The sequence below is a fragment of the Hyperoodon ampullatus genome, assembly GCF_949752795.1.
Source record: "Hyperoodon ampullatus genome assembly, chromosome: 14".
Classification (NCBI taxonomy): domain Eukaryota; kingdom Metazoa; phylum Chordata; class Mammalia; order Artiodactyla; family Ziphiidae; genus Hyperoodon; species Hyperoodon ampullatus.
Window position 1 is genome coordinate 23,364,989 of NC_136927.1, and position 13,737 is coordinate 23,378,725.

General features: G+C 56.7%; 1 protein-coding gene across 1 annotated transcript in view; it reads left to right on the forward strand.

The window, feature by feature from the left end:
• Positions 1-13,737, forward strand: part of TSC2 (TSC complex subunit 2) — a 38,195-nt gene that overhangs the window by 8,290 nt on the left and 16,168 nt on the right. The window contains exons 10-21 of the mRNA XM_079718318.1: positions 134-260; positions 1,080-1,223; positions 2,102-2,239; positions 3,152-3,255; positions 3,701-3,782; positions 4,929-5,084; positions 5,579-5,695; positions 9,270-9,392; positions 10,164-10,270; positions 10,466-10,616; positions 11,909-12,031; positions 12,519-12,653. Coding sequence (XP_079574444.1) covers positions 134-260; positions 1,080-1,223; positions 2,102-2,239; positions 3,152-3,255; positions 3,701-3,782; positions 4,929-5,084; positions 5,579-5,695; positions 9,270-9,392; positions 10,164-10,270; positions 10,466-10,616; positions 11,909-12,031; positions 12,519-12,653 — 1,507 coding nt within the window. The remainder of the gene's footprint in view (positions 1-133; positions 261-1,079; positions 1,224-2,101; positions 2,240-3,151; positions 3,256-3,700; positions 3,783-4,928; positions 5,085-5,578; positions 5,696-9,269; positions 9,393-10,163; positions 10,271-10,465; positions 10,617-11,908; positions 12,032-12,518; positions 12,654-13,737) is intronic.

Sequence of the window (13,737 nt, forward strand, 5' to 3'; positions counted from 1 at the left end):
CCCTGCCCAGCCCACTTCCCCAGCTTTGCTTCTGCCTCATAAGTGTAGGGACCTCCGGGGAGGCTGCCAGGAGCCTGGGTAGATGCTGGGCTGGGCCCTGCTTATATCCTGTCTTCCCGGGGAACGCTTTCAGAGCCTACATGGAAGATGCCCCACTGCTGAGAGGAGCTGTGTTCTTTGTTGGCATGGCTCTCTGGGGAGCCCACCGGCTCTACTCTCTCAAGAACTCCCCAACATCTGTGTTGCCGTCATTTTATGAGGTAACTTGGCTTCTGTACCGCAGTGAGCTGGCGAGGGTGGGAAAGCTCACCTCAGCCCCACCCAATGGGGACAGGCCTGTCAGACGTGGAGTCTGCTGCAGGGCAGGAGGTGGGGGAGGTGCGGGGGGAACGTGTGCAGTCACTTGCTTTGCAAGTAGGGTTGCGATGTAGGGCCTTTGAAGGTTTTATCTTCAAGCAAATACTATATTTTATGAATTTCATCTTCTACAAATTAGCATCAGGACTGCTCAAGATTCCTCCTGGGGATAGTGATATGCTTGCTTTTGACAGTTTCCTTGGTCAAGTGGCAAACTTGCTCTTGCTCTAGAATGAGGCCAGAGATAATAGCTTGTGTTTCCACTGTGCCTGGCGGAGTTCGGAGCACTTTGCATGTTTTCATGTAGCCATCATGGCACCCTGGTGAGCTGGGGCAATCATAACGTCCTCATCTTACCTGATAAGCAGATGAGCTGTGTCATGGCCCAGCTGCCCCTAACGGGGTCCTTCTGGCCACACCCCATCTCCTGGGCAGTGGAGGGCGTGCTCTCTGCGCGTTGCTTGCATCAGGGTAGCTTTCAGGTTCCTCTAGGCCAGGAAGCCAGGGGCCCAGAATTTGAAGTGAATGGTCTGGCTACGTCAGGCCCTTTGGAGCCAGTACAGAAAACACACTTCTGGGTTCCTGAGATACTACTTTTGTGGCCCGCGAGACGTGTGTGGGAGTGAGGCATCTCATGCTAGGTTCCAATGGCAACGTGCTGGGGCTTCCTGTGTGTGAGCGTGAAGGGGCTGACGCTGCGTGCCCCCTGGGCTGTGTTCCAGGCCATGACCTGTCCGAACGAGGTGGTGTCCTATGAGATCGTCCTCTCCATAACCAGACTCATCAAGAAGTACCGGAGGGAGCTCCAGGCCGTGACGTGGGACATCCTACTGAACATTGTTGAACGCTTGCTTCAGCAGCTCCAGGTGAGGTGGGCACAGGGAGAACCGAGACGGCCGACCCGTTGGCCAGAGGGCCCCTTCCTGGGGGGCGTGGACCCATGGGGGCAGCTCCCCGCCCCTCCAGGGCCCTCCCTCAGAGCTTGCTGGGCCGTGTTCTCTGATGGTTCTTGGGTGGCAATTCGCTGTCCACTGAAGACGGCTGTTTTTCCCAAATCCCCTCCATCATTTGGAGCAGGACTATGTAATAGGTGAGCAAGGTGGGTGGGGGGTAGTGTCGATCAAGATCGACAGAGTAACACGCCAGGTGGCCTCCATGGCCTGCAAGTGGACCCTGAAGACAGTTCCCAAAGTGTCTCGAATGCTGCCCGCAGTTGGTGGAACTTTGGAGGAGGGCGTTGACTGTGGCAGGAAGGAGGACGTGCTGATGCAGGGGCTGCAGATGAGATGAGGCCACATATAGCATGGGCTCGGGGCTGGGGCACTGGGGCGGGCTCTAGGTGGACGGCCAGGCCCGTGGGAGGAAGGACCGGAACTCAGCAGGTCCTGGGTTCTTGTCCCTCAGGGGTGGCTGCTGGGCCAGACCATTGTCACGACTAGCTGGTCAGGCAGTGCTTCATCTTGGAGTGATGGTCTGGGAGACCACACCCCTGGGGGCCTCCAGAAGATGCGAGAGCCTGAGGGAGGCGTGAACACACTGGTAGTGGAGGCCCGCCGTGTGGGCACAGCCAGGACCCCTTGGGCCCCACCATTCCCCAATGGGCAGGAATAGCACTCGTGCCCCCTGCCCAGTGGGAGGACCTGAGGGGGTGTCTGGATTCAGCTCATTTGAGCTGAGGACTCTGATGCCGAGTCCTTGAAGGGAGCTGAAATCCCTCCTGTGTAACCGTGCCTTCGTGTTGCAGAGCCTGGACAGCCCAGAACTCAGAGCCATCGTCCACGACCTGCTGACCACAGTGGAAGAGCTGTGTGATCAAAATGAGTTCCACGGCTCGCAGGAGAGATACTTTGAGCTTGTTGAGAGATGTGCAGACCAGAGGCCTGTAAGACCACCTCTGTCTCCAACACAGTGGGGCCTTTGGTGCTCAGGCAAGAGGGTGGTTTAGGTCAGGCTGCTGGGGGAGGGGAGGGTCTGCTCAGCTCCCGGAGGTCTGGCTATGTGGGTCTGGAGGCAAGTTTTCCGTGAGTTTGAAGTAAAAACCCTGGCAGGCTTCTGCTCCCCTGGGATTTGTGCTCCAGCAGGGAAGTCTGCCGGGCCGTCAGGAGGCTGAATGCGTGTGGGTCTGTGAGAGCACATCACAGCCTAAGCATCCATTTCCTCCCACCTGTGTGGAGGGAGGGGCCAGTTGGCTTCATGCTCAGCATATCTGCTCCCCGAAAGGCACGCAGTCCTGGTGCCAGAAGGGCTCAGCCTGATGCAAGGCTTTTATGTGGGTTTTATTTTTTATTTCTTTATTTTGGCTGCGTTGGGTCTTCATTGCTGCATGTGGGCTTTCTCTAGTTTCGGCAAGCAGGGGCTGCTCTTCTTTGTGGCGCACGGGCTTCTCACTGCGGTGGCTTTTCTTGTTGCAGAGCATGGGCTCTAGGCATGTGGGCCTCAGTAGTTGCAGCAAGTGGGCTCAGTACTTGTGTGCAGGCTCTAGAGTGCAGGCTCGGTAGTTGTGGCACACGGGTTTACTTGCTCCACGGCATGTGGGATCTTCCTGGACCAGGGCTCGAACCCATGTCCCCTGCATTGGCAGGCGGATTCTTAACCACTGTGCCACCAGGGAAGTCCGTTATGTGGGTTTTAAATGAATCTTCACTGCTGCCAGCAGGGCCTTTATTGTGTGGGCTCCCTACCTGGGCCTCGGAGTGGCTGGTCTCTTGGGCCAGCAGCATGGGGCCGTACTTATCAAAAAACCTCTGGAAGGGCAGAGCGGCTCATTCACTCCAGGTCTTTCTTCTTTTGACAGGAGTCCTCCCTCTTAAACTTAATAACCTACAGGGCTCAGTCAATCCATCCAGCAAAGGATGGCTGGATTCACAACCTGCAGTTACTGATGGAGAGATTTTTCAGGTAGGCAGCCTCTGGAGGCCCGCCTGACCCTGTGTCTGCACTTCAGGCAGGACACTGAGAGTTAGCACTTTCCTCTCCGATTCTTGAAAGTGACAGTTCTCACTGAGCAGGAAAGGGTTTGTCTTCCAGAGGACAGAGTCCTCTGAGGCCTCTGTGCTTACTCCCTCCTGTGGAGTGGTCATCTAGAAAGAGGCCATCTCTGAGGGCCAGGTTCTCTGCCCCTTTACCCCATTCTTGGTCTGGATGTTGCCGAGCTGGGCCCCACGGGGGGAGGATCCGGAGTCAGTCTTGCCTGACATGGAGGCGGGTGGGTCTGGGGGCTGGGTCGGTCTGGGGGCTGGGTCCCCAGGGAAGCCATTGGAGGTTGGGCTGCTCGGGCTGGCGGAGGGTGAGGCCGGTGGCTGGTGCACCCGCCTGGCCCCAGCAGGTGTGCCCCTGCCCCCAGGAACGAATTGCGCAGCGCTGTGCGTATCAAGGTGCTGGACGTCCTGTCCTTCGTGCTGCTCATCAACAGGCAGTTCTATGAGGTGTGTATCCGTGCCGGCGCGGGAGCCCTGGGGCAGCAGGTGCGAGGGCGGCCTCCACAAGCCATGCAGGGCGATGCTCACCCGAGAGGCAGCGCGTGACCCTCCTGGGGTCGGCCTGGGACCTGGGGTCTGCCAGCGCCTCTCTGTGGCAGGCTTTGTTTCCTCGTTCATCCCTCCCTCCCTCCCTCCCTCCCTCCCTCCCTTCCTTCCTTCCTTCCTTGGTGCCTTCTGCCAGGCCTGTGGCTGAGCGGCCAGGAGGGCATAGTCCCTGCCCTCAAGGAAAACAGTCTTGCGTGGGGACATTTTCTTTTCATTTTTATAATCACACTGATCCTCCGGGCTCTGGGCTGATCACCAGATGCCAGGGTGGTGCCAGCCCCTACCAACCTCTCTACTGCATTTCTTCCCCTCCAGTCCATCCTTCACTAGGTTTGCAGCCAGGGCCTGTCCTTCTTTCAGAAACGGCAGCGGCCCCTGCCCACTGGGCTCTCTGGGAGGTGCGCTCAGGCTCTGCATCTCCCCTCGCTTCCCAGCACCTTCCTCACCGTGGCCTCGCTGGAATGCCTGGTATCCCTAGGACCTGCCCACCCCTCCTACCCTCTCAGTCTTCCCTTTCCCTGCATCTCTGTCCCTTGGAATTCACTCTTTTTCAGAGTCCAGCTCAGTGCTGCCTCTTTTAGGAAGCCCTCTGGGTTCTTGAGTCCCTCGTGTTGGGGTCGCTCTCGTCCTGCTCTCTGCTCCTGTAGTGCTTTGTACCTGCTTCCATGAACGCGCTCATCCTGCTGCCCCGTTATAGTGGGCTCTGTGATGTCGGGGACGAGGTCTCTCTATCCCCAGGGCGCACACGCAGAGAGCTCTCCACATGGGATCCTTCTTAATTGTGATGTTGAATGACAGAGAGGGAGCGGGGACATTCACTGCTGCATCACGTCTGAGTCTGAGCCCGTGGGCCATGCCCCGGCTGGGCCAACGTGTAGTCGTCATCATTCTCCTGAGCTGAGGGGACGCACAGAGTGCCCTGGAAGGGGCCTGGGCCTCTCAGGCACTTGCACACCCCGCCGCGGTTGTCCCAAGTCTTTAATGATGTGTTAGGTGAGTTTTGGCCGTGGCCAGTGGCTCACCTGGCTTCTCTTGTGCTTGGTGCAGGAGGAGCTGATCAACTCAGTGGTCATCTCACAGCTCTCCCACGTCCCGGAGGATAAAGACCACCAAGTCCGAAAGCTGGCCACCCAGTTGCTGGTAGATCTGGCTGAAGGCTGCCACACCCACCACTTTAATAGCCTGCTGGACATCATTGAGAAAGTGAGAGCCGCTCGGGCCTGGGGCTTGGGGCGCCTGGGCTGCCATTGGGACCCCTCTCTGTGGCAGAGCCCAGTGGACAGCAGTGTTCTTTGGACCCGCTGTCTCTGTTCTCTGCAGGGAGACTGCCTGGGTCTCTCCGAGATGGGGTTCCCTCCTAGCAGAGATGGGGCGGTGTTGGGAGGTCTGGCCGGGCCTGCTGCTACTTGGCACTGTCCTGCTGCCGTGCTGCCCAGGGGTCCTGGGACATGGCTCTGTGGCTTCGGGGGAGACTGGCTGTGGGTGGGGTTTGGGCACATTGTCCTTCTGCACAGCCAGCATCCTTTTAATTTCAAAATGCATTGCAGTTTCTGAACCATGCCTTGGATGAGGGGAGTGCATCTTTCCTCTTGAGAAATAAAGGAGAAAGTATTTTTTGGTAGAAAATATCAGATCTGATGGTTGCTGCCTCAGGGAGCCCAGAGTTGGGAATTTAAATAGAGATCTTCTCTCCGTAGGTGATTGCCCGCTCCCTCTCTCCACCCCCTGAGCTGGAGGAAAGGGATGTGGTGGTGTACTCGGCCTCCTTGGAGGATGTGAAGACTGCAGTCCTGGGACTCCTGGTCATCCTTCAGGTGGGCCTCTGCATCTCATTGGAGTGCTGCTCTTTAGGGACACATCCCCGAGGAGACCTGGGCACTCCCGGGTGTGATCCCAACTCCTCGTTACAGTGGGGGGACCAGGTCAGAGCCCTGACCAGGTCAGGGAAGGGTGGACAAGGCCCAGCCAGAGCCAGTCTGTGGGAAACACTCCCGAGCCAGTGCCAGAACCACCCCCTCAGGTCTCCCCATAGCCAATGAGGTGGGAAGGGCTGGTGTCCATTCTGGCCCCACGGTTGTTTGGTCTTTTTTTAATAGCTTTTTTGAGATGTAACTTACATACCATACAATTCACCCGTTTAGAGTATATGATTCAATTGTATTCATGGAGTTGTGCAGCCATCATTAGACACATTTACCCCGAAGCAGCTCCATACCCATTAGCGGTCACTCCTTATTCTCCCCTCAGCACCTCCAGCCCTTGGCAATCACTAATTCACTTTCTGTCTCTGTGAATTTGCTTATTTTGGGCATTTCATAGACATGGAATCACACAATATGTGACCTCATGTGTCTGGCATCTTTCATTGAGCATAATGTCTTCAAGGTTCATCCATGTTGTAGTGTGTGTCGGTACTTCATTTCTTTATATGGATGAGTAATAGTTTATTGTATGGATAGACCATATTTTGCTTATCTATTCATCAGTTGATGGACACTTGGGTCACTTCCACTTTTTGGCTGTTGTGAATCATGCTACAGTGAACACACAGTTTCTATGTGGACACGTGTTTCATTTCTCTAGGGGATCCACCTAGGAGTGGAATTGCTGAGTCAGCCGGTAACTCTGCTTAATCGTTTGAGGAACAGCCAGGCTGTTTTCCACAGGGCCTGCTCCATTTTACATTCCCAGCATCAGTGGATGAGGCTTCCATTCTCTCTGCATCCTCACTCACACTCCTTATTTTCTGTTTTTTTTGATTATCACCATCCTAATGGGTATGAAATGAAATCTCATTGTGGTTTTGATTCGCATTTTCCTAATCACGTTGAGCATCTTTCCATGTGCTGATGGGTTGTTTGTGTATCTTCTTTGGAGAAATGTCTGTTCAGATCCTTTGCCCATTTTTTTTTTCCGGTACGCGGGCCTCTCACTGTTGTGGCCTCTCCCGTTGCGGAGCACAGGCTCTGGACGAGCAGGCTCAGCGGCCATGGCTCACAGGCCCAGCCGCTCCGCAGCATGTGGGATCTTCCCGGACTGGGGCACGAACCTGTGTCCCCTGCATCGGCAGGCGGACTCTCAACCACTACGCCACCAGGGAGGCCCTCTTTGCCCATTTTTAAACTGGATTATTTGTCTTTCTCGAGTTGTAAGGGTTCTTTCCATACCCTGGATACAACTCCTTTATCAGTTAGACAATTTGCACACGTTCTCTGTTCCCAGTCGTCCTCGCCACGTCATGCTCGCTCTCCTGCGTGGTGGCTGTCCTCACACGCTCCCGGGCACCGCCTGGCTCCTGAGGCTTGCTGGAGCTGTGGACTTGTCCCTTTATGTCCCCAGCAGGGCAGCGATCAGGCTCTTCCACTGGCTACTGCCCTCGATCACTGACTTGCAAAGCATTGTGGTGTTATCTATACTTAAGGTCACCTGCCAGTATCAGTATTGTGTAAAATGTAATATTTGAATCAATTGGTTCATAAACTACTTCGTAAAATGTTGATGGTAGAACAGTTCCCGTCATGTTTATACGTGATGGACTTTTATTATCTGGTATGGAAGTTTACAGTTTGATAAAAAGTGGACGGCAGGGCTTCCCTGGTGGCGCAGTGGTTGAGAGTCCGCCTGCCGATGCAGGGGACACGGATTCGTGCCCCGGTCCGGGAAGATCCCGCATGCCGTGGAGCGGCTAGGCCCGTGAGCCATGGCTGCTGAGCCTGCTCGTCCAGAGCCTGTGCTCCGCAACGGGAGAGGCCACAACAGTGAGAGGCCCGCGTACCGCAAAAAAAAAAAAAAAAAAAAAAAGAAAGTGGACGGCACTTCCTTGGTGTCTTGTCCATAGCAGCCCCGTGCTCCCTGCGCCCTGACTTGAGGGGTTGTGGGGAACCCTGTGGCCCGGATGAACCCAGAAGCCTATACAGAGAATGAAAAAGAGATGATGGTCTATTGCCCTCACTTGGAAATTGAGCCCTGGCGACCCGGGGCCGCAGAATCGAGCTGTTTCCTACTTGAGCAAAGTCCTGGGCCAGCCTGTTTTCATTTTTCTTTTTTTGTAATTAAAAAGTAATATATATGTCCAGTTAAAACACGCGAACAGCATAAACGTAGCAAAAAGTTCGGTTCCCTCCTTTCTTCCCACGAAAATGGGCAGGCAGAGCAGCGGCTGCCCGAGTCCATGGGTGTCCTTCCTGAGATGCTTGTGCTTTGTCAAGCGTGGTGACCAACTCCCTCCCCTCTCCCTCGCGTGTGTTTTTTGTTTTTTGTGGAAGGCAGGGATAATGCTTTTATGTTGTTTTTTTTCAATTAATTTATTTTTGGGGGCTGCGTCAGCTCTTTGTTGCGGCGCGCATGCTTCTCTCTAGTTGTGGTGCGTGGGCTTCTCTCTAGTTGTGGCACGTGGGTTCCAGAGTGCGTGGGCTCTGTAGTTTGTGGCACACAGGCTCTCTGGTTGAGGCGCACGAGCTCACTTGTTGTGGCACATGGGCTTAGCTGCCCCGCAGCATGTGGGATCTTAGTTTCCCGAGCAGGGGTTGAACCTGCGCGCCCTGCATTTACCACTGGACCACCAGGGAAGTCCCTATATTGTTTTTGAACCAAAGAGACACCACTCTGTTAATCATTTTTTTCTTTAAAAAGAATATCAATAAAAAAATAAGTAAAATAAAATTCAAAATAAATAAGTAAATAAAAGAACATCAGTGATACGTTTTTGAAGCACTGCTCTCCTCCAAGGCTCAGAGTACCACAAAGGGGACCCTTGGCTGTAGCTGGGTCCCTTGGGTCCCTCCTGCCCCAGCACCACCCTGTAACTCCTGCCCTCAAAACCAGGTTGCTGGCAGCACCGCGAACTCTCACACCTGGCCTCCTGTAGCCTCGCTTGTCAGGGAGGCGCTCTTGACCTTGCAGAGGTGGGGGAGACGGGCTTATTGTGGGGTTAATAACAGCCCCAGCAGCTAGGGGAATTATCCCCTTTATAACCCCTCACAAAGCACACCTCCTGCCTTCCTCTGCCCCTGGTTTCTCCCGCTTTGCCTCGTGGCGTTGAGAAGGTGCTCTGTTGGTGCACGTGGATCCTGTCATGCGTTGCTGTGTTGTGCGCCATTGGGCAGGTCTCCCTGATTCATTAACCGATTCCCTGTTGATAACACAGATACGTGGCTGTTTCTGGTTTTTTGCCCTCACCAAGGGTGGGCGCATGTGGGCGTACCCGTGGGATGAAGCCCTGAAGCGGAGTTGGTGGCTTGAGGCGTTTGTACATTTTAAAGAATGGTGGGTGCAGCCAGTTACCTCCAAAGTGCTTGCCTGGCCTCTCCCCCTGGGCATCAAGGTGCTGACTCCCTGGCTGGAGTTTGGCCTCCTGCCCTTGCAGTGACCAGCACGCTCTCTCTGCAGACCAAGCTGTATGCCCTGCCTGCCAGCCACGCCACACGTGTGTATGAGACACTTGTCAGCCATATCCAGCTCCACTACAAGCACACCTACACCTTGCCCATTGCCAGCAGCATCCGGCTGCAGGTATGTTCCTTGGGGCACCCAGCAGCTGCATCCGGCCTGGTGAACGCAGTGGCTGCAGGCTGGAGAGGCGGTGGGGGGCCCGGGAGGGGTCTTCAGCAGACTGTTCCCTCCTTAGCGCCAGCTGTGGCTGCGTCCTCCCCAGGACCTGCTGCTTTTTCCTTTGCCTGTGGTCTGTATGCCTCTCAGTCACATGGCGGCCTGAGATGGGGGCAGAGAAAGGGAATTGCTCTGGAGCCCCAGACCCCTGGTGCCGCGGAGTCTGTTAGTGACTGGCAGCGGGGGTGCAGGGCAGGGCATACTGGTTTGAGCTCCCACCATGGGAGCTGGCACCAGGATGAGCAGAGGGTGCTGGGATAGAAGCCCCAGTCCCTTTCAGAGCGTCCGCCCAATGGGGCAGCCCCCTGTCGTTTGGGGAGCTCAATTAAATGACCCACCAATAGCTGGGGGAAGCGACAGTGTCCTGAGCAGAGCTCTGCTGTCTATACCGGGGCTGTGCGATGATGCCTGGGCAGGTGCAATATGTCCACTCCCCCTGTTGCCCCGGGTGTGAGAGGCTGCCGTGTTGCCCAGCTTTTGTGGGAATGTCACAGCCTCCATGGGCTCTGAGAGAGGAGGCCGTGAGTGCCCGCGCCTCTCCGCCAGCACCACCATCTGCGATGAAGTCAGGGCGTGGTTGCTGTTAGCGCGCCAGCCTTTCCCGAGAGCTGCGCAGGTCTGTGTGGCCGGGTGGTGGCTTTCTCTCTGTTGGACCATGCCTCCCCCTCTCCACAGGCTTTTGACTTCCTCCTGCAGCTGCGGGCCGACTCGCTGCACCGCCTGGGCCTGCCCAGCAAGGACGGGCTTGTGAGGTTCAGCCCCTACTGCGTCTGTGACTACATGTACGGTTCTGGGTCCTGGGGCGGGTGGGGGGTGGGGAGCTCGCTGCCCTCTGACCTGGGGTGGTCCTGTGTCTGAGGGAAGGTCCCAGAGGCATCCTGAACACAGCCCTGGGTTGGGGCTTGGGGCCTGCATCCGTCCTTAGCCTTGTGGAGCGGGAGCTCCGGCCTCAGTGCTTCTCCCACTTGCTTCCACAGGGAGCCGGAGAGGGGCTCTGAGAAGAAGGCTGGTGGCCCCCTGTCACCTCCCACTGGGCCCCCTGGCCCGGCACCTGCAGGCCCCGCCGTGCGGCTCGGCTCGCTGCCCTACTCCCTGCTCTTCCGTGTCCTGCTGCAGTGTTTGAAGCAGGTGAGACGGTCAGACCCTCCGGCTGCATTAGGTCAAACCAAGCAATGACTGGTGCTGCCTGGGGGCCACAGTTCTTCTCCCACATTGGCAACCTTGGGAGGTTCGCTGCCTGTTTCTAGGTTGTCTGCCTCGAGGCCTCACAGCAGTTCCGTAGCCGTGTGTTGAGCGCCTGCTGTGTGTGGTGCATCACCGGAAGCTGGGTGTGGAGCCGAGGAGATGTTCTTTCCTCTGGGAGGTGGTTTTGGTACAAGAGTGAGGTGTATTGACAAATAACTGGATTGTAGAATGGGGTGTGCCTTGGGAGGAGGCACCAGCAGGCTGTGCAGGACCGAAGCGGGGGGTGCCGTCACATCTGGTTGGGGGCATGGGGAGGGGCAGGTGAGGGCAGTCTTGAAAGAGGGGGAAGATTCCAGCGGCAGGAGTAAGCAAAGCCTGGAAGCAGGGGAGGTAAGTTCCCTGTGGCGGGAGGTGGAGGAGCTCGGGCCTGTTCCCCAGTGGGGCAACGAGGAAGGAGGGTTGGTCAGCAGTGTGCCGCAGGCGGGGCTGGGCAGCCCGGAATAGGCTGGGGGCCGCTCCCGGGGGCCACGGGTGGGGAAGCAGAGCTGGATGGAGAGGCGGTAGCAGGTTCCCTGGGGGTACCGGGGTTTGGCATTAAAGGGGTTTGTCGGAGATTTCCTGTGAGAGTCTCAAGGTCTCCATGTCACAGGTGGGATCTGGGGAAAGGCTTTTAGGACTCCTGGCCATTGGTGTAGTTTATGGGCAGTGGTCGCCCCAGTGGAGATTGGGAGGGCTCAGCAGGGAAGGTCCGTGCAGGCCACAGCCCTGTCCTCGATGCTGTGGCTCTGGGTCAGCTTTGGTCCTGTGGCAGGTATCTGGGCTCATGGATTGTTGAGGAATACTTGCTTCTCTTTAAGCTAGTACAGTAGCTTCTTTTCAGATCCATCTTCATTGTGCTCTGGGTGGGCATCATCAGAGCCCCTTGGGTCCAGTGCCCTTGGTAGGCCGTCCTCAGATCACCGTTGGGCAGGTGGGGAAGATGGAGCCAGCGTGCAGAAGTTCCAGGTCCTGCTGAGAGGAGAGGGGCTGTGCTGCACTGGGCCTCCTGCCCTGCCTGGCGTTTGGAGGCAGCGGCCGCCGTCCAGGGCTGACTTTTCTCTGAGCAGCATCTGCTCCCCAAGCTGCAGGGACTGAGGGCCCAGGCTTGTGTGGAGAACAGGAGAGCAGGTCTGAGGCCTCGCTGCTGTCCAGATCAAGCTTCCAACCCTGAGACCCCGTCTTCCCTGTTCCTGCAGGAGACTGACTGGAAGGTGCTGAAGCTGGTGCTCAGCAAGCTGCCCGAGTCTCTGCGCTACAAGGTCCTCATCTTCACCTCCCCGTGTAGTGTTGACCAGCTATCTGCCGCCCTCTGCTCCATGGTGCGCCTTCCGCTTCGGGCCTTTCCTGTGTCGTGCACAGCGGGTCCACGGCCTATGTGGTGGGTGGGGCCACAGCATAGTTCCTCAGCTCTGAAAGACTGAGGCCTGGGAGGCAAACTTGTTTCCCTCAGAGGCTCGCACCCCGGCTGGAGTGCAGATGGTGCCTCTGGGATCCTGTCCTCCCATCCCAACTCTCGGGCAGAGGATTGGGGGCCTCAGTGAAGGGCTCGAGTTTGCAGGACTGAGCAGGGTCTTAACTCCTTCCCCCCTCTGCCTCCCCGGGGTCTGTCTCCCTGGCAGATCAGTGGGCAGCCTCCCACTTCTCTGAGAAGGCAGACTGCTGGCTAGAACAGGAAGTAGGAAGGTCTTCAGGCTTTGACCCCTTCTCCCGCTGGGCCTACATTCTCAGGGGCCACCCCGTGCCCCCTGGCCACCCAGCTTGACCCGGCTGCCGGGCAGGGCTTCACATCTGGCCCTTGGCTGTTAGCTTTCAGGTCCCAAGACCCTCGAGCGGCTCCGAAGCACCCCAGAAGGGTTCTCCAGAACCGACCTGCATCTCGCTGTGGTTCCCGTGCTGACAGCGTTAATTTCTTACCATAACTACTTGGACAAAACCAGACAGGTACCAGATGGGAGAGAGATGGTTGAGCTTTGAAAGCCTGGTCCCCAGGATGCTTGCTTCAGCCAAAGGGGCCCAGCGTTTTCCTCCTAACGGGTGGCTATTGGGCCAGGGCGAGGGCAGCTGGCTCTGCTTTCCTATGTGGCCAGTGCACCCCTGCCAGCTGGCCCAGCCTGGAACTGTGGACGTTTGAACTCACTGGTGCTCCTGAGTTGTCTCAGGGAGGAGTGGGCTTAATGAAATGCTTGAATATCCCCCCTCCACACATATGCAGTGCCATTTTCTTTCTAAGGAGCATTGCCTGGCTTGTCCTTGCTACAGCGTTAGGATAAGTGCTGAGCCGCTTGGCAGCGCCGAGCCTGTTTTGAGAGGCATAGCAGCCGGGCAGAGGGCCCCCCCTCCGCCTACCTCCAACTCTGCCATCAGGTGCAAAAAGCACACGCAGTAATGCCTGTTTTCTTAATTCTGCACTGCTGGGTGGGAGGCCTGCAATGAACCATCACCTTTACTTTCTCTTTAAATTCCTGATACTTTTGTCACTCTGCCCTCATCAATCAGGGAACAGAAGTCTTAGGGAGCTCAGGTAGCCCACTCAAGGCCACAGCAAGGCGAGAGGCCTAAACTCAGACTCAGTCATGTTTGGGCGGTGAGCCCATGCTCTTGATCAAAGTACTGTTGGAAACTCACACTCGATTTGCCATCCCCCACCTCACTTCCCACCCCGACTCCTGGGGTGAGTGTGAGCTCCAGCTCCTCCTGTGTGGCGTGGCCTGGTTCTCACTGGCTGTGCTCCAAGAGGGTAGCTGGCCACACTGGGCTGAAGGTTCCCTGAGAACCCTCAAGGCCCAAAGTGTTTCCGAGGGGTGGGGCTGGCTGCAGGAAATCAGAATCATCCACAGGGCCTTAAGCTACCAGGTGGTTTGCCCGAGGCTGTGGCCTGAGATGGCACTTGTCTCCTGCTGGGCACAGCTGGGCCATTTTCATGGAGGACTCTGCCCAGGGTTGGTGTGGGCCCGGCAGCCTTGCTGTGTTAGGCCGATCCTCCCCTGGCCAAAAGGCCAATCAGCTGGGGATTCCAGAACCAAGG